Genomic DNA, 20,061 nt, shown 5'->3' with positions numbered 1-20,061 from the left:
CACTCTGATTCTTGCCCTTCTCTGTCACTGCTGGAAGTGGGGGAAGGCCACAGGAAGGTAATTGTCAGTTCGTCCATTTCCTGTAACTTCTCTCAGAGGGCCAGCGTTCCCAGGTCACAGAGGAAGGATGTGAACCACAGTGCAGTTCAGTGGCTGGGATCGGCCGGCAGGGGCACGCAGGCCTTGGCGTCTGGATTCCAAGTCTGAGTTCCCTGAGGGACCTGCACTCTCTTCTGGCGAGTGTTTCACAGAGATGCTGTCAGCATGGGAAACCGAAATAAGATTTTGTGAAAAGTTTTATTTCCACTAAATGTTCTCCTTTATTCTTTTTCTTCTTTAATACATCCTCTTATTATTGCCATCATTTAGTCTGCTTTAGCAGTGGCCTTTGCATAAACATTTTCACTGGTTTCCCACTGATTTGAGGCAGTCCATTACTTGGCTGTGTTTGTTTTCAGCATTATTTTTCATTATTCCTCCATATGAAAGATTTTATCCAAATCATTTCATTTGGATAATAGACTGATTTTCTTGTTTCATATCAATAAAATTATTATCTACCTTGTTTTTTGTTTTTCTTGGAAAACTTATGCCTTTGTCCATGTTCTGCTCACTATGTCAGTTCCATCTTTTCCCCCACCATCCTTTGACTATGTGGTAGAAGAGAAGAGAAGGAAAAAAAAAACATAATTTCATTGCATTATTGGTATGCTGATACATTAAACTCAGCAAAAGTCTAATTTGTCGTTTTTTAAAAAGGGCAGAATTGGTTAAAATTGCTTTTGTCTCTAATTGGGAAGTTGAAGTGTTCAATATTGCTAGGTGTACTTTTTTTAAAAATGTGACATGTAATATATTTCATAATTAGTGGAAAGAACATTAGCATCAGAGTCTAGTGATTTTAAATTCTTTTATTGGATCTGTTGCTTATAAATTTACTTAACCTAAGCATTATTTTTCTCATTGTTAGTATGATGATGATAATGGTAGGAACATGATTATTATGAGAACTATTCAAGAAAGTGTTCAATGCTATGCCTAATAGATACTCAGCAAATGCTAAAGTTAAAGGTTACTAGATTCTTTGACTTTTTTCTTTAGGTAGACTAAAAAATGTGTCAAAGTGAAAGGATACTGGAGTTGAGAAATAAACTGGTGAAAAATTAGAATCTGCCCCTCTCTAGGTGACAGAGATAAGGAAATAAAATATATACATTTTATAAAAAGTAGAGAATGGCCACTTAGTTACACTAAGGAGACAAAGTCCACTAATATAAATATTTTTAGCCTTCATCTGAAACTTTTAACGAATAAATAAGTCAAGGAAAATTTTTAAATACTTGAAGTAAGGAAATACACATGTCATCATTTGCTAGGGCCCAGGAAACCTCTGACGGGGACTGGAGTAACTAACAGGGCGGGTAGTGTATGTATCTCCATTCTAGATATCTCTTTTCCAGTCTACGTCTGGCTGCCTCTTGTGCATCACCGTGTACGTTTATGAGAGCCCCTCAAACTAAGCACGTTTGAAATTGGACTAGTTCAAACCTATTGCTCATTTACTTTTGAATTAAACAAACAGCTGCATCATCTACCTGGTTGTTTAAGCAACCTCAGTGCCCCCTTTTTTCCCATTTATTTTGCAGGCTCATATATACTTACTTACACACAAACATACATACATACATACATCTCACACACATTTATTGAGCACCTGCTGTATCCCAGGCCTTATTCTTGGTGCTACAAGTGGAATAGTGAACAAAGTTTCTATTTTTAAGGGACTTGTTTTCTAATAGTGGAAGAGAGACTGTCATATTTACGATGTGTGAGGAGTAGGTGATTTGGAAGACGAAAACAGGGTAAGAATGCTGGTAATAGGGAATACAGGGGTGGGGAGCATGTTGGGGGTAGCTATAAAAGGCAGTGAGGGTGTGGTTTTCCATTAAGGTTTAGCAGGATTCTTCTGCATTGTAGTGAAGAGACTGCAGTTGTCAAGCCTGCTAGTGGGAGATGCAGTGTGGTCCAGGTGAAAAAGGATGGTAGCCACAAACAGCGGACAAGCAGTAGCCAGGGAGATGGTGAGGAGTGCTGATTTTAGTGAATGTTTTGTAGTTATAATTGGCTGGATTCACTGACGGGATTGAATGTGGTTTGGAGGGAAAGGAGGATGACTTAAAGCTTTTTGCTCCCCAAAATTGCAACAAGAGAGTTTTCAGACATGAGAACTGTTGGGAGAGTAGGTGTGGAGGGCTGTGTGTGTGTGTGTGGGGGGGTTGGGACATGTCAAATTGAAGATGCTCATTAGACATCAAGGTAGAGATGTTGAGAGTAGGCAGTTGAATATTCAGGTGTGGAATTCAGGAGACAGGTATGGGCTGGATTCTACTTTTGGAACTCACCCCTTCTCTCCATCCAGTTGCCACTGTGCTAGGTGAGGGTTCCCTTTACTGCCATTTGGACTACCGTCTCTCCCTTCTGTCTTGCCTTCCACCATGAATTACTTCTGTCACTTTATTCACCTTCAACAGCTGAGTTTTTCCTAAAATGCAATGATTTTGATGTTTCTCACATACTTAACACCTTAAGTGTTTCCTCAGAGCTTGGAGCATGAAACCCACACTTCTTAGCCTGGTTTAGAAGGCCTTGCACGCTGTGGCGCCCCATTAGTGTCTGGTGTCATTTGCTTCCATTCAGTCTTCTCTGCTCATTATCCTCACTTCTTTCTGTGTCCTTCATGTTCTTGCACTTTTCTGACCTTCAATCTCTATTCTGCCATTATTAGGACCTTCCTCCCTTCTCACTGCCTATCTCCTTTTCTCTTGAAACCTCTCGATTAGATATTGTTTATTCTGTGAAGACTCTTCCTGACAAGTATGGGGTAAGGGTCTGTTCTTTATTCTGTGATTTTTCCCAAAACATTACAGATGTGTTTATGTATTGTAATTGCCGTTTACTTTGTGTTTACCTCTCTTGGTTCTTAAAATCTCTGAGGTCAGGTGTCTCTGTTGTGTCTAGTGCCATGTCTGTATCACCCAGCACAGACCCTTTTAGATGGTGATCAATACATATATCTTATTTGAGTGAAAGAATAAGTACAGCCACTGATTATAAAACATGTATGCAAAATTCAGCAAAGTTCCTATATTCCAGCAGTAACTGGTTACAAAGTACAGTGAATAAAAAGTAGAATTAACCAACACCACCCCCAGATATGTAAAAGTGTAATTTAGACATATTTACTACAGCTAACACTAACTATGTAGGTTGCCTGTGTTAAGTTGAATAATTTTAGACACATGTGTTCATGGATTGGGAAGTTTGATCATTGTCAACATATCAAATCCCTCTAATCTATTTACAAATACTTTAAAAATTGAAATACAATTCAAATCAATTTTATTTTTGGAACTTTCAAATCACTGTAAAGTTCACATGGAAAAAAGAAATGAGTAAGAAAAGTGAAGAAAATTTAGAAAAGGAAGAAAAGTTTGAACAGCCAATTAATGAGGTGTTAATTAACAGTACCTAAGACAGAGTAATAGTAACACAGAAGTGCATAGAACGATGCAACAGAATTAGGACCTGAGACAAACCAGTATAGGATGAAAGTGTAATGTCAAATCAGTTGAGAAAGATTGGTGATCATGCATAAAATGATACAGAGGTTATTAGTTAATAAAAATTATGAAAACTGTGACATTTGACTCCTGTCTCACATTATATACCAAAACATGTAATTACAATATGCTTTTCTGATATTAAAAGTCACATAATTATAATGTGCCATCCTTACAGATACGAAGATGCTTTTTTTAACTTATTTTTCCCTCAACATTAGTGATTTATTTGTGCATATCTAATTAAAAACTTGGCTCCGTTATTCGTTGTTACCAAGACCCCAGTGTTGTAAGATGACTGATGTTAATTTGAGGCACTGGCCGTGTCACAACAGAAAAGTGACAGGATCTCTTTATTAGTCCCAGCCGTTCACCAGGACCCTCCCCTGCTGTGCTGTAACTGCAGGTCACGTATAGTTGCGTAGCATGACTCGTTTCTTCGTTTGTTTGTTTCCAAGGATAGAGAGGTTAAGTGCAATTGTTGATCTTAAAACACTCAGATAAAATAATCTGAGTATCAAAATTTGACTTTTTTTCAAGCATTTGGATAACAAATTGTAAATAGCCTACTGTTCCAGTTTTGTTTGAGCTATATTTTTAAATAAGCATGGGGTATCAGACATAAAACAGCTGTGTACTTGTGTTTGTTTCACACTCTTCGAGCTAACTTCCTCACCCATCCTAAGTGTAACTTATATATATTTAATAATTGTATCTCGTGTACTGTTCAAATGAGCTAACTGTAATTATTCTTGCACTCGATGCTATTGGTTTTCATAGCACACATTAGATTTATTTTTGTTTTCCCTCTTAGACCTTCAAATATTTAGTCTTAGTAGTTTTTCTCATATAAGAGCCACCAGTGCCTATCTGGAATAGGTTAGGTCTTGGGATATCTATTATTTAATTATTTTTATAACTATGTGACTTAAAAGCTTTGTGTCTTTTTCAGATTTTTGATGATAGAACATTCACGTCCTGCCCTCTAGCAGCTCAGTGCCTTATTATTGCCCCTGACACGGGTCTTTCCTTGGTTTTACAGAGAGAAGAGAAGAGGAAGATTGTGAAGAGAAGAAAGCTCTTAAAAAAAAAATTAAAGAACTTAAATTTCTAGATTCTAAAGTTGCCCAGAACCTTTGTAAGTATAATATTTTAATACTATTAAGTCAGTAAAATACACCAGAGGTGGTTTCTTTAAGTTATTTCATTTTCTTTATGACTTGTTTTTTATTTTGTTATTTTTATAATTTGCGTAATAAATTCAAAGACAACTTTCCTTTAGGTGACCTGTGGTTTGAATTCTTTGAAAGATTAAGGCATTTTGTAAAATAAAACTAAGAAAAGGATTCAGAATGAAAATATACCTCCCATAACTGGAAGAAAAAAAAACCCTACCCTTTAAGTTCTCTTTTTTAAGTATATAAACAAAGAATTAAAGAAGTAAGTGATGACTTATTTTGAAATAAATTTGGACTGGGTTATTTCTTTTATACCTCTGAATCTACCACTTGTAATACTTGATCACACATAAAGGAGGTTGTAATATTAATGGAAATAAGGAATGATGAGTAAAATGAATTTCATTATTCTATCTGAACAGTTCAAAGCCTTTCCTCAAAAGTACTGACTGGAAGTATTTTAGATTTAATTACTGTTATAAGGAGCTAAATACTTAGTATTGAATTGTCTTCCTGACTGAATTACTGTGGGAGAAGATAGTTTTGCTTCTAACTCATTTCTAACTGCTGCTTAAATGCATCAAAGATAGTTCCGCTTGGAAATAAGATACTATCTGTACATATTACTTCCTGATGGTGCAAGTGGGATGTAATGTGGAGAACCTAGAGGTAGGGTTAACATGGCTTTTTAATCTGCCTTTCAATTATTATTTGCCTCAGGTAAGCTTTTAGCAAGTATTAGAACAGAATTTTTTTTGTTGAGAGCGTAAAGGTCGATGCCACCGATTAAAGAGGGAGTTAAGGCTGTGTGTACAAAAGGCAGAGAATACCCTCCTCTTGTGAAAGTTCAGGAACCTCCTTCCTTCCACAGTCACAGGGGTGATGGAGGGCCATCCCTTTTCTTCAGTGTAGGCTGCCGAGATCCCCATAAAAGTGTGTAGACATTAATGCTGTTGGCCAGCACATAGTTCTTTATTCTGTCCACAAGTTGATTGCACATCCCTGCCTCTTTCCAGTTAGGTGTCGACCATGTGACTTGCTTGGGCCAATGACAGTGGAAGTGGAGACGAGGTAGTTTTCGTGTGGAAGCATTTAATTGCTGTGGGAGAAGCTCCAGTGCTCTCTCCATTCACCCAGAATGGCAGTCAGAATGGTGCCCATCGTCCCGATGGGCGGATCATAAGTAAGCAAGCCCTGTCTTTCAGAAGGGTGTGATGGACATGTAGTCTCAATTAGAAATCTTTTATTTATTTTTGTTTTGTGTTTAGACCACCACAGTTTTGGGGACTATTACCTAATACAGATATTTCAGGGAATTTTCCTCCTTAAAGGAACATGGTCTCAGTTTAAAGCATTATTAACTTAGATAATGTCAAAAAGTTTTGTGATCTGAAAGAGATGGTTATTTTCTTTAAAAATGCCCATGACCTGAATTACAGATTCCTAGTCTTGACTCTATAAATAGCCTTGTGATGGGTCCCAGAGAGGTACCATTTTGCATAGAGTGCTTTTCAGATGGTTCAGCCATGATAAGTTAGCTTATATATTTCATCTTGAAGTTGAATATGTGATTTGTTGGACTTTAGTATTATTTATATATTATAGAGCATGTACTAAGTAGATCTTAAATTTAATTATAATAGTAATTACTGATTACCTGAATGTGCTAGTTCTGTATTTTGCCCTTCAGTCTTTTAGAACAACCCATGACATAGGTAGTAGCGTGGCCATTGTTGGTGGGGAATCTGGTGGGTGTAGCAGTTCAGTGACTTGAATAAGGTGGCTTATTCTGAAAATGTCCAGTAGGTGTGTAACTATTCCTATTTAGGGATAACAAAATTGTATTGTCATTGAACAGGATACTGTTTTGTTTGCTTTTGCTAGAGGATATATACCTATTCACTTAATTGTTAATCATGTTTTAAAGTATAAGATCAAAAGGTCCAGAATTTATACTGCCATATTATGATATAATCCATTCTATATTATTCAGCCCTCTCTGACTACACCACATGTTATGAGTTAAGCTTTAAGAAGCTTTAGAAGGCTTAAAATCTTTGCTATAATTATAGTTTGATTCACAGCTGTTTTTTGTCTATGAAAAATTTGGTCTTTTGAGATACTGAATTCTGAGAAGAGTCATGATAGTGACAAGACTTTATCTTGTCACTTAGAAATATAAGACAGTTTTTCTTAGATTTCCCTTATTTGAAATATTCTATAGAAATTTGAGGAAAGGATCTAAAAATCACTCATTTATTTACCTGCTTATTAAAAGTTGGGTGAGGTTCCCTGTATTTTGAGTTCATAAATGTTTTGGCAAAGACTCTGGGTCCAGAACAAAGACAGAATTCCAGCCATTCTAGGATCAGGAGAAAGCTCAGGAGATTGGCAGGGTCCATGTGCTTTAGCAGACTTTGCAGAGGGAATGTTAGGTTTCTCGGGGGAACCTAGAAATCTGCAAATTAATAATATAAAGGTATAAGTATTTGTAAGTCCCCTGTCAGGAGACAAGTGTGCCTGGTTCCGAAATCTGCACACTTTACACCCCTTCCCTGAGCACAGAGCTTCCCACTGGAGTCCATATAAATCACGTTTTGAAGGGTGAGATGCATGTTAGTTAAAATATTAATTTTAATGGATCTTTTGGAGGCTTTCATTGAGTCCCATTATTTTCAGTAACTTTTTAAGATATTAAAACAATTAAAGTCTATTCTGTCTTTTGAATTTATGCATTAGGCCATTTTCAGTTCTTTTTCTTTTTTTGCCCTTAGTTATAGCAAGTATTTTCCACAAAAGAATTTATTCATAAACTATTTAAAAAAAACCATAGCTCAGTCTTTCTAAATATAGGTTCAATGTGTCTACTATTTTAATTATGGAATAATACCTGAAAGAAGTGGATGAATTATAAGTATAGAAGAGGTAAAGGAATAAAGTATGTAAATTTTGAATGTCTTACTTTGCTCAGTCAATGCTTGGTTGAATTGGGGTTTCCCATTTTGGGTGTTACAGCGGCAGTGGGTGGCACACTATGGTCCTTAGGCTAAATCTCGTCCAATGCCCAATTTTTAAAACAAGGTTTTGTTGGACCTTAGCCAACACATGTATTTCCACATTGTTTATGGCTGCTTTTGCGCTACAATAGCAGAGTTGAGTAGCTGTGACAGAGACTGTAGAGCTCACAGACCATAAATATTTACTGTGTGGCTCTTTACAGAAAATGTGTGGTGACCCCTGCTCCAAATACATACCTGTTCTCTGGCTGCACCAGTGTGCCCTTCCACCGTCAGTGCTTGCCTGTCCCTGCTCTCCAGCCTCCCAAATGCTTCATGATTTATAAGAGCCTATCTTGTGTGGCTTTAAAAAAATTATGTTTGAAATTTGTTGAACCTCCTTGGTTGGATGTTTTGTGTCTCTTTAAATATGGAAAATTCTCTGATATTTTCTCTTCATATATGTTTATTTCCTGTTCTTTTTGTAATTTTCTTTTGGAACTCTAGGTAGATAGCTTTTAGTTATCTTTACTAATCTTCTGTGTCTTGTATTTTCCCATCTCTTTATGTTATACTTTGGGTAGCTTCTTTTGTGGTCTTTCATGTCAGGAATTTTCTCTTCATCTGATGTCTAACTCATATGTTTACTTGGTATTTCAGTAGTTTTATTTATATTTATGATTTCTAACAGTTTGACTTTTTTCCCTTAAATCAATTTGTTTCTTTTTAGTATTGTATTATTTTTCTGCCTAATGTTTCAAACTTTTCTTTCATTTCTTTAAATACTTATTTTATCACAGGTTATGCTTTTCTTACTTTCAGGACAGCTCAGAAATACACATAGTATTAAGATTTAAAAATATTTTTTTACATCTCTTTTTTTAAAGTATCTCACTACTTTGCCTTACTGCATAAAATATAAAACTATGGTTTCTTTCTCAATTACTATATTATGCCTCAGAGGAATTCTGTCCTTTTGATTACTTTATTTAATGACACAGTCTTCTCTGCATGTTGTTTGTTGTTTCCATAGACTAGATTTCCTGAGTGGAATTTATTGTTTCTCAAATGGAATCAATAATTTTAAGGGATCTACAATTTGTGTTCTCAGTTTGCTTACTCCTGAGGTTTAGCATGTTACATTTATTTGGGTCATATTTTTCTTATTCTTTTAATTGAGTTTACACCCATTTTGCCCACTTTTCTATTCGGACCTCACGGTAATCTAAATGAAGGTAAACGAGTGCTCTGTGAATTTGAAGCAGGTTTCTCCTTTCAACTTCCTTGCTTTTTAATTGTTTTAAGTATGAGTACTTTGACAGGAGTGTTTTTCTTTCTAGTTGTCAGATATCAGTCTTAGTATATGTTTTCCATTGGTTTTTATGATTAAGAAGTTCTTCTGTAACCACAGAAGAGCTAATTTGCTATGCTAAATTTCTTTTAGTATTCCTTTCTGTTGCTGATATTTACATTTAATTCTACAGTCATTTGCATCTTGTTTTGTACATGATGCACATGACTGTCCCATCAATTATTCATTGATTACTCTTCAAGAGTATATATTTATCATATTTTTGTGCTTTCTAATATCTATTATAGGTTTATCCTTTTATAATTCCGTTATAGTTTCATTTAAATCCTTTATTCCACCTTGTTCTTGGGACTTTAAGGATTATACAGATCCACATTTTATAGACAATTTCTAGCACTATTCCCAGACTCACGACTGTCTGAGTTCCGAGGTGTGGGAGTGAAGCTAGTGATAAGAACATAGGCGGTGACTTGGTTATTCAGGTGTGGGTGATACGTGGGATCCTTGGGAATCTGGAATACAGCCTTACTCTAAGAAAGACGTGGATCATATTTTCTGAGCCTTATGAAAAATAGTTCAGTATATAAAATAAATTAGTGGGCTATTGGCTAGCAAGATCTAAGTATATTCAAAAAGTGACATTTGTCACAGGAGAGAGGAAAGAGTAACAGTAGAATAAGGGAGAACAGCCGAAACATTGACTCTGATGCTGTGAAAGTGTCCTTATATACTGCAATAGCTTTGGGGAAGATTTTTTTAACACTAGATCTATGGAGTGTCAGAAATGAAGTAAATAATGTTGGAATTCTCAGTAATAACATATTATCCCATATAATTCATTTGGATAGTTTTCCATGAAAATTTTTTTTCTAATATTGGATATTTAAGCATTAGTTACATGCAAAAGGTAGTTCTCTGGCATAATGTCTGTAATATTTCCGAACAGTAAAATATTACTATAACTTGTAAAAGTGTTAGTGTTGTAAGCAGTTTTCTTAAAGTATTTTTTCTGAACTATTCTGTAGGGCTAGAAGATATTACACAAGTTGACAACACACATTCTATAACAAATATTACATGCACATACTGGGGTTTTGTGGTACTTTTCTTTGTAATGTGTTATTTTTAAGGTGAACCAAATATACTTTATTTTTTTAATATTAGTTTTTTAAGATTTTATTTATTTTTAGAGAGGGGAAGGGCTGGAGAAAGAGAGGGAGAGAAACACCAATGTGTGGTTGCCTTTCACTCACCCCCTACTGGGGACCTCGCCTGCAACCCAGCCATGGGACCTAGACTGGGAATCGAACCAGCGACCCTTTGGTTCACAGGCTGACACTCAGTCCACTGAGCCACACCAGCCAGAACCAAATATACTTTATTTTTCATCACTTGAAAGTTGCCACCATTCCTATGATAAGCTAATAACTATGCATTAATAATCAATCGATCTCAGAATCAGGATAATGATATAGTTCTAAAACTAGAGAAGTATAAAATGTGCTAATAAAGTTTCTCTCACAGTAATTTTATTGTGTTTTACGATATCTTGTTTTATGAAATATTTTTGATTTTACATATAGATCTACATCTTAAACTCTTTTCTTACCTTATTCTTTATGAACACCACCCTCCCCCCCGCCCCCCTGCTTTCAGCAATCTTCCTGAGCTCTTTTCGGGTGCCATATGAAGAAATCAAAATGATGATATTGGAAGTGGATGAAACACAGTTGGCAGAGTCTATGATCCAGGTAAACTAACGGGCAGAGAGCTTAAATTCCAACATTTCATTGCAAAGCTTCTCATTAAACAGAAATCTGTAAGTGAAGCAAAATTCTTAAACCAAATCATCCAAGTGGAAAATCATTGCTGCATAATTAGTTTTAGCCCAACGTTGGCAGTGCCAGGAGATAAAACTCCGAATGTTCGCTTAAGTGCAAACAAAATATAATACTATCAAAATAATTATATTTCAGTTGTTTTAATTGACTGTTTTCTGAAAACCAGGTTGTTTAATTTTACATTTTTGTGTTTATGACATTTAAGACTAGTAATATGTTAACTTAAATTTACTTGTATAATCTTTGCACAATGTGTTTTTCTTAGGCTTATATGTCTTAGGAAGTTGTATTATTATTTAATATAAAAGACTGAGGGAGATGCCTCTTCCTTTAGAGTAACCTTACTAACAATCCCTACCGGAGTCATGTGTGCTATGAATACCGCAGATAGGTTGCATAGTGTTTTGAATTCATTTAGAAGACTGGAAGATTTTTTAAATGGATTCAATTCATGGTATTTTTTAAGAAATGCTAGTGTGGTGCCAGAGTTACTTGCCCAATTCCACATAGAGCATATCTGGATAGAATTTAAAGTTGGAGAAACAAATCACAAATTATATAGCAAGAGGATGACATCTTCAGTTGACTATCTTTTATTTTTACAATGGAAGAAAAATGATGTTTTAGCAATAAAAAGAAAATAAGGATTATTTGTTGTCTCGACAAGTAATTAAAATTGTTCTAAATATTTTAATTCATCAGTAAATTGTAGCATTAAGATTTGTTCTTGGTTTTGCCTCTCCTATCCTGTCTTCTAAATATGATGGGAATATAATCTCATTAGTGATTTGTGCTGTGAGTCTCTGAGACATAATCTACATAATTCAACAATTTTTGTTTAAATACTTTTTCTTTAACAGTTTCTTTTCACTGGAATTTTGTCTTTGTTAATTGTTGATTTTGCGTGTGCCTTGTTCTTAATTGATTTCAAGTTTCTTACAATTTTTCTACTTTATACATGTTCATATTTTTTATAATGCATTTGTTAAATATTCATGGAGTAGCTTTTAACTTGCTTACACAAATGGTTTGGGTGATCATGTGGCTTTTGCTGTATAGAGATGGAAAGACAATTATTTGCATTTGAAATTCGTGTGTAATGAGCATTAAGTTCCATATAGCTTATTAATATATTAATTTTCTATTACTACTGCAACAATTTACCACAAATTTAGTGGCTTTAAATTACACGAATATGTATTATCATAGGTTCCTATGGAACAGAAGCCTGGCCTAGGTCTTGTGTCCCTAAGTCAAAGGGTTGGCAGACTTGGTTTTCTTCCCACAGACTTTGGGGAAGACTTTGTTTCATGTACACACAGGTTCCGGCAGAAGGAAGGCCTGCTTGAGTGTGGTTGGGAGGGTAGTCATATGGGTGTAATAATTTATAGTTTTAATTTGAACATTTCACCTAAAATGTCATATGGTGTGCTTGAGTGTGATATTGCTGTGTTACAGAATTACATGCCTATGATTTTGTAATAAAAAATTTTGTAATAAACAAGGAGTGTTATTTGTGCCGGACTCGGATACATATATTTAATATATATATATGTATTTACATTTAATATATACATTTATATTTAATATATATTTATATTTTGTCTTTTCCAGTTCCCATGGCTGCTTCCTTCCTTGCCTCATGGGCACAGTTCTTTATCTTCCAAGTCCGCAGTGTTGCATCTCTCTGTCTTTCGTTCATAGTTATACCTCCCGCTCGCTTGATTGCTGTCTCCCCCTTCCACTTCTAAAGACCTTTATGTACGATTACTTTGGGTACATCCAGATAAGCCAGGATAATCTTCCTGTTTCAGGGTCAGTTGAAAGAATTCTCTATGTCACATAACCTAGCATTTTTACGGGTTCTGGGGATCAGTTGTGGACATCGTGGGGGAGGTTGGGTCATTATCCTGCCTAGCATACTTCCTAAAATAAAGCCAGTCTTACGAATTTAAAATTTAAAACTTTAGTTTGGACATATGCAAAGTTTTCACAGCATAATGACATATGCTATAGTCATTAAAAAAACAAGAATTTCATGCTATTTGAAGTTTTTTTTTATTTTAATTATATGTTCCTTATGGTGACATATTTTTAAAGTGAAAAACTGCCTGTGTTGAACAGGATAGGGAATGAGCATTGCTTTGCAGTAATTACTGTTTTGGTAGGTTTTGTTCACTTCAAAACCTTCCAAATCATGACCTCATTTTGGTTTATTTATTGATCTATTTATTTATTCATGCATAACAACACGTTAGCATTGATGTCATTTTCCCACCTGATTCTTTAACCATTTAGCTTTGTTCCATCAGTCTTTATTGATTCAGCTCTGTGTGTGTGTGTGCATGCTCGCCATGTGCGGGCACTGTGTGGGGCTCGAACACACACTTTACCTTTATAGAAGCGACAGTGTGGCAAGAGAGATTATACACACACACACACACGTATTTTAAATACAGGACAAACATAGCTGATTTACGATAGTTATAGGACTACCTAATGTGTTAGGGGCGTGCTAGGTACGTGTATGTGTGGAGGTTAGGGCACTCATAGGTTGAGTACGGTGTGGATATGGAAAAGGGCAGAAGTGAAAAATTTCTGCTGAGAAATTAAAGTTTAATTATATATTAACTGAAAATATTCAAGGGGATTGGATGATCATATAGAGTGCTGAAGAAATTTAGAAGCCTGGTGTAATAAATAATTCAAATAATCCAACTGTCAACTAGAATGATTATAAGAAAATATAAATAGCCTGGCTGGTATAAGAAAATATAAATAGCCTGGCTGGTATAAGAAAATATAAATAGCCTGGCAGTGGATTGAGCATGGGCTGCAGATCAAAGGGTCACCAGTTCAATTCCCAGTCAGGGCACATGCCTGGGTTGCAGGTCAGGTCCCCAGTAGGTGGCATGTGAGAAGCAACCATACATTGATATTTCTCTCCCTCTCTTTCTCCGTCCCTTCCCCTCTCTCTAAAAATAAGTAAAAATAAAATATTTTAAAAAAATAAAAGAAAATATAAATAACCAGGTCTTTTGGTCTCAGGCAGTTCTCCTAAGAGAAATTTCTATTTATATGGGAAAATCATATGTATGTTTTTATTTAGTTTGTAGTAATAATAGTGAATATTTTTTAATGGTTTTGTATGTTTTGCATGTTTTCGTATGTTTTTAGTTTGTAGTAATAATAGTGAATATTTTTTTAGGGATGATCTTAAATTGCCACTTTTTGTTTATGTTCTGATCTAACTACTTTGATATATAACATTCTCTAACATTTTTTAACTAATAACACCTTTGAGGGATTTTCCTCCATTTAAATTTCCTCCAAATTTAAATTTGTACTTGAATTTTAGCTTACACAAAATATACTGATACTATAATTTGTAACTGTGAGCACCAACCATTCTATTTTTCTTAATTTTATTATCAATACACTAATGGTTATAACTATTACAGTCGAATACATTTGACACAGAGAATCTATGTAAACTTTGTCCAAGGGATTGTGTAATTATTTAAGTTCTAAAGGGAAGCATAATTATATGTATTTCCTTGCTGTTTCTCCCTTGGGAGTGTTTCGTGTGTGTGCGCGCGCCTTGGGAGAGGCTGTGCATGGACAAAGGAGTCAGAATGACCGATCGAATCTGGTTTCTGGACTACACATAACTCAGGCAAAGGGCCTTGCAGCCACAGGCACTTCAGCTCCTACAGGATCTCCGTCCGTGTCTGCTTTTATCTGCAGGTGTATCATTTCGTGTCTTCAATGCCTTTCAGATATCCTTTCACATTAGAATTACTTTGTCTGTATTATAGAGATACCTTTATTTTCATTATTAAAACCATACTCACTTGGTTAAACCTTGCAAGAACTGTCATTATAATACTCTTGATTTCTTTTCTATTCTTTCCCTTGCCTTTTAGTAGCAATATGATAATTTCTTTTATAACTGTGAGTGAAGTGTTAAAATATGTTTGGCTTTGCCTGAAATTTCTGACATTTAATTCCCTAAAGCTGAAATGTAATTGATCACATTTATCCAGGTGAGAAGGCTGTTTCTTTGGTATAGGTTGAGCTTTTCTTTCTCAATTATACAGCTAATCAAATAAACATTCAGTAGTGCTTGATTTGAATATATAATAAGTCTGGATGGAGAAGAAGAAAATTGCTTTCAAGATGCAGAGACTGCAGCTTAAGTCTTAGTATAAAGGAAGGTTACCTAGAAATAAAACTAAAGATTAACTTCTTTACCGATTTCCTTCCCAGAGTTTATTAATAAATTTTCGTAGAATTCAAGAAGCACATTTAGTGAAGACATTTTCTTTTTGGTTTTAATTTTTAGAACTTAATAAAGCATCTTCCTGATCAAGAACAATTAAACTTACTATCTCAGTTCAAGAGTGACTATCACAACTTAAGTGAACCAGAGCAGTTTGCTGTTGTGGTAAGTACCGTCTCAGTGTTGACTCTCTTGCGGGGATTTTAATACCGTGGAAAACAGGAAAGAAAATGTCAAGCTTTTCACATCATTGTTACTCCCACACCTTTCATGTTCATCTCTTTCTTTTTAATGTAAGGATATTTATGGGAAATTATGTTCATTAAAATACATATTGAAATTCTAGCCTTAAGTGAAGTCCAAGGCGTCTTTAAAAATATAAACGTGATTTTTATATCTCTGTTTAATGTCAAAATGTAAAATCAAAATTATGATTTAGTCTAGAACTACACATTCCAGCATATTGCAAGAATAACTTCAGTTTTTTGTTCTAAGCACTTACTTCAGTTCATCTCGTGTTTTAGATCTGAAATTAGAAATATAGTTATTATTACTTTTTTTGGCAATGAGGTTCAAAAATGAATACATTTTAAAAAATCTTCAGAAACCTTGATAATCATCTTTTCTACCTTCCTATTTATACAAACTGTGGCCTGAAGAGGTGAGAAGACTTGCCATTGCTGAATATGAGCTGTGTTGCAACAAATTTAAGATTTTTATCAAGCTTTCTTTCTCCTGCTCTTTTCTCCTTCTGTTCAATTATCATTTTGAGGTTGGTTACACTCAGTTATCATGATGATACTTTAGTGTTTCCTTAAATATGCATACTCATATACATATATACACACACATATACATATACATATATATGATTATTTTTATATTATTACCTCTTCAGTAACGTTATTACCAAGCTCCGGGAATATGATGAAATTGCATTTGATCAAATTTTGGGATTTGGATGACTGACTGAAGGACTGTGTCTCCATACCATATTTTGCATGTTGTTGGCATTTGCTATAAAACTCCTTCCTGCCTTGCCCTGGCTGGTGTGGCTCAGTGGATTGGGTGCCAGCCTGCAAACCGAAAGGTTGCCGGTTAGATTCCCAGCAAGGGCCCGTGCCTGGGTTGTGGGCCAGGTCCCTTTTTGGGGATTTGTGAGAGGCAGCTCTAGTATATCGATGTTTCTCTCCCTCTTTTTCTCCCTCCCTTCCCCTCTCTCTAAAAAATAAATAATAAGATCTTGAAAAAAGAAAACTACTTCTTGTGTCTTCATAAAACCATGCTCTTCAGCCCTCCCCGCAGTGCCTTCTTCTTCCTCTTCCCCAAGTTCACAAAACTGAATAGAACACAGAAGGAACCAAAAAACCCCCCAAACAGGGTTTTCCTATTCACAGTCTTCTAATTCTTATGACATTTTTTAGCTTACTATATTTACAAAAATGCTTTTCATTTTTCCCCCAGTTCTTCAGGGTGCTGTTTTTCCTTACCCCGTCCGTGTTTTCTTGTTTGCTTCATTTTCTGTCACCTGACCACTGTCTTTCACTTAGTCCGCATATAGGGTTCTACTCGCAGTGCCTTCCATATGAGAGTACATGAATAAGGCACAGTCTACATTAAATTTGTAACCACAGATTACTTAGAGTTTTTACCTTTGGCCATTTTTTTGACCCTTGAATGACAGTTATGAAATGTAAAATTATAATTTTGTAATATTTTTCAAGTACCTTAAGTCTGAAACACATACAAGTTTATATTAAATGTCTACTTAACAACTTTTCATGTTGCGTATCATCACAGAAAAGATTGGAAACTATTCCCATGTTCTCGTGATTGTCACAGAAGAATGAACTCACACTAGCAAATATTTTTAGGTTTGTTTAAAATAGCCAGGTTATGCTCTCCTTTAAACAGTAGCTGTCAAGTCAAAGAGCTGTGATTTACAAGCAGTGTACTCATAGGGGTCAGAACATTAAAATAATGATATTCCCGGATACTGGCACTCGAGGTTATAATTTTAAGACAGATCCCTTTCATGACTTGTCAACTCGAACTTGACCTTGAATCTACACATTCCATCACAGGTCATACCTGACTACAAATGGGATTTAATGTAAAAAGAGTAATGCTGGTGAAAAACATCTGCTATGGACAATATGAGCAGTGCTTTATCATCTACTGATCATGAATGTTCTTGAATACATTGTTTTAAGTTCTGGTTTGTGTAGTTCTAGCATTTTAAAATATGATTGTTTTGGTGCAGAAAATGGAAAGTTGAAGAACAAGTGAAAACTTTATATTTTGTCAAATCATTCTTTACCATTGCCTTTTTCTATTTAAACATTTTACCATTCTCAGTCTAGCTTCCCCTACTTCTCAACTCCCCCTCCCCCCCAAAAAAGAGGGGGAATCGTGCAAAAGTTACAAAGAATACTTGGGAATTACAAAAAAACTGGACAAATAGTGTAGAACTGTGTGGAATGCCTGAAGTTTCCTGCTCTTCTTTCTAGGTTAAAAGTTTAATACTAAGTTTGCTAATTAAAGTGATATGTTTTCAGTTTATCAACACTGTATAAATAATATAATTTGGTAGGTTTAGGAAATTGATTATAATTATCACATATATTTCTGAAAGATTGCCATAATACTAAGTTTCATGTTTCAAGTAACAAACTTGATGAAATTGTTTGTTATTGATGATGGGCTGTTAACATCGAGGTAGGGTAAACTGCAGATTCCTATATACCTTTATTTTGTAGAAAAATATTTGCTTATTGACCTAACCTAGATTTTACATACTACTCCTTTCAACCTAAAATATCATCAGAGTCATAAATAAGGAATCATCAAGGGTGGAGATAGCCTTTTAACCCCTAAATACGGCCGCAGTTTGCCTTTTTATTTGTTTTCACCGTAGCTTTGTGATTGGCTCTGTTTTATTCTCAGGTTCTATAGACTGATGTCATGATTTCTAGCATTATTTTTATTTTAACGGAAATTAGCTAAAACTCTAGTTACATTACTTGCTAGGGAGTTTCACTGTAGTTGATCCTTGTGAATCACAGATGTCTCAAGTGTTGCTGTACATAAAACATGCACCTGAGTTCCGTACAGTAATGGGTAGAGTCACTGCAGTTGTTTGCATTGTATAATCAGCTTTAATTCAACACAAGAATTTTGCAAAATAATTAACAAACAAAAAGTAGCTTTACCTGGACTGTGGCATTTGTTTTTATTATTTTGTCTTTGATAGAAAGACAGTGTGCAAAAGAAATACATTCAAAATGCTAGTAACCAGAATCAATTAAAGACTTATTAGAATATATGAGGTAACATAGATTAGAAATGTGTTTCCCTTTTGTCTTATATTACTTTACATACAATTTTTCCAGGGCTCCGTGTCCTAGACTGTTGTACTTGTGTACATGTATATTATTCAGAAATAGTATGTCAGTGTCCATCAAACTGTATGTCCTTGAAGCTTTCTTTCAACCACTAAAGCATTTGATATGTCTATATTCTCTCCAGGATTCCTGTAATATAGAGTTTCATATTCACATTTATTTCTCCCTTGAAACTGGAAGCCAATTTTTAAATGCTGATACTATCTCCATTCCTAAAGGAACAGTCCTATTGCATGAGTACAAGACATGGGTATGTTTTTGAAATTAAGAGTTTAGTTGCTCATCCGTTTCTTCTAGTAATTCTGAATTTTAAGGTACCTTCTTGAACCTCCTCGCCGTCCTCATGACTCAGACATTGGCCAGTCCGATGAGAAGGCTACTCAGGTGTTCCAGGTCTGGCTGTGTTTATACATTGCCGCGGAGTAGTGGCAGTGATAGGGTGGTGTTTGGTGGGCTGGTACCTTTTAGAATTAACATCCACTGCTATGAATTCAGGGCCTAAAACTTTAAGGATATTATTGATTTGTTTTAGTAGCTGAGTACAGTATATTTGTATGCCCTGTATTTTCTGGGAGATTTTGGTATATGAAAAATAATGCGCCAAAAATTTTGGACTAAGGGTCTGGTCAAATGATATTTGAGAGGAATGTTCTGGGAGATGGTCTGTGTCTGTATATTTTTGTGTAACTTCAGATGAAGGAGACAGTTTATATGCTGATTTTGTTAGTTCTGAGCAGAGGATACTAAGTATTGGCTAATTTGCTTAATTTGAAAAATTCTTTTTCTTGTACAGTCCAGGGCAAAATTTTTTTTTGAGAAATTGGTTTGTATTTGGCATGATCTAGCCCCATGCTTTATCCAAGTTAACTTTCTACAAATGAGATGAAGAAGTGAAAATAAGCTTCCCAGAAACTCGTTAGATCAGTTAGTTGCCTGTCTTTTTTCCCAGATTCCTTCCTTCCCTATTCAGCCCCAGCACTTACTTCCCCATTCATCCCTCCAAATATCACGTGCTTACCCGACTGGTTCCCACTGAGCAGACCCTGGTTTTAGTTGTATGACTGCATTTTAAAAACTGTTTGCAGTATTTCTTTGATCAGTAAACCACCAAGTAAGATCACTATGCTCACAGTTACATGGTTTAACTCTGTGACAAATAAGATATGTAAATATTCGATGATCAGAAGATTAGCTGAAATTTGGAAAAAGGCCTAAAAATTTACATTTGAAACTTGGTGCTCTATACTTTGATTAAAAATTCTGAGGTTTTGAGTCTTTGTCTCTATATTATTTAATTCTGTTAAGCCGCCTGTTCTTCAAAGGAATCAGACCCTTCCTAGGCAGGTCCTGTTTGTGTGCTGCATTTTGATCTGTCACCATTTGGTGTCACTGTAGGGCAGGGCTTTTCCACTCTGCAGTAGAGGCCTC

The 20,061-nt window shown here is 35.3% G+C and overlaps 1 protein-coding gene across 1 annotated transcript in view; it reads left to right on the top strand.

Moving 5' to 3' along the window:
- DIAPH3 (diaphanous related formin 3) overlaps nt 1–20,061 on the top strand; it is a 455,761-nt gene that overhangs the window by 212,110 nt on the left and 223,590 nt on the right. Inside the window, exons 18-20 of the mRNA XM_053916803.2 lie at nt 4,663–4,758; nt 10,763–10,857; nt 15,293–15,394. Coding sequence (XP_053772778.1) covers nt 4,663–4,758; nt 10,763–10,857; nt 15,293–15,394 — 293 coding nt within the window. The remainder of the gene's footprint in view (nt 1–4,662; nt 4,759–10,762; nt 10,858–15,292; nt 15,395–20,061) is intronic.

Source organism: Desmodus rotundus, chromosome 13, assembly GCF_022682495.2.
Source record: "Desmodus rotundus isolate HL8 chromosome 13, HLdesRot8A.1, whole genome shotgun sequence".
Taxonomy (NCBI): domain Eukaryota; kingdom Metazoa; phylum Chordata; class Mammalia; order Chiroptera; family Phyllostomidae; genus Desmodus; species Desmodus rotundus.
Note: the sequence above shows the minus strand (reverse complement) of the source record. Positions and strands in the feature narration are given on the sequence as shown.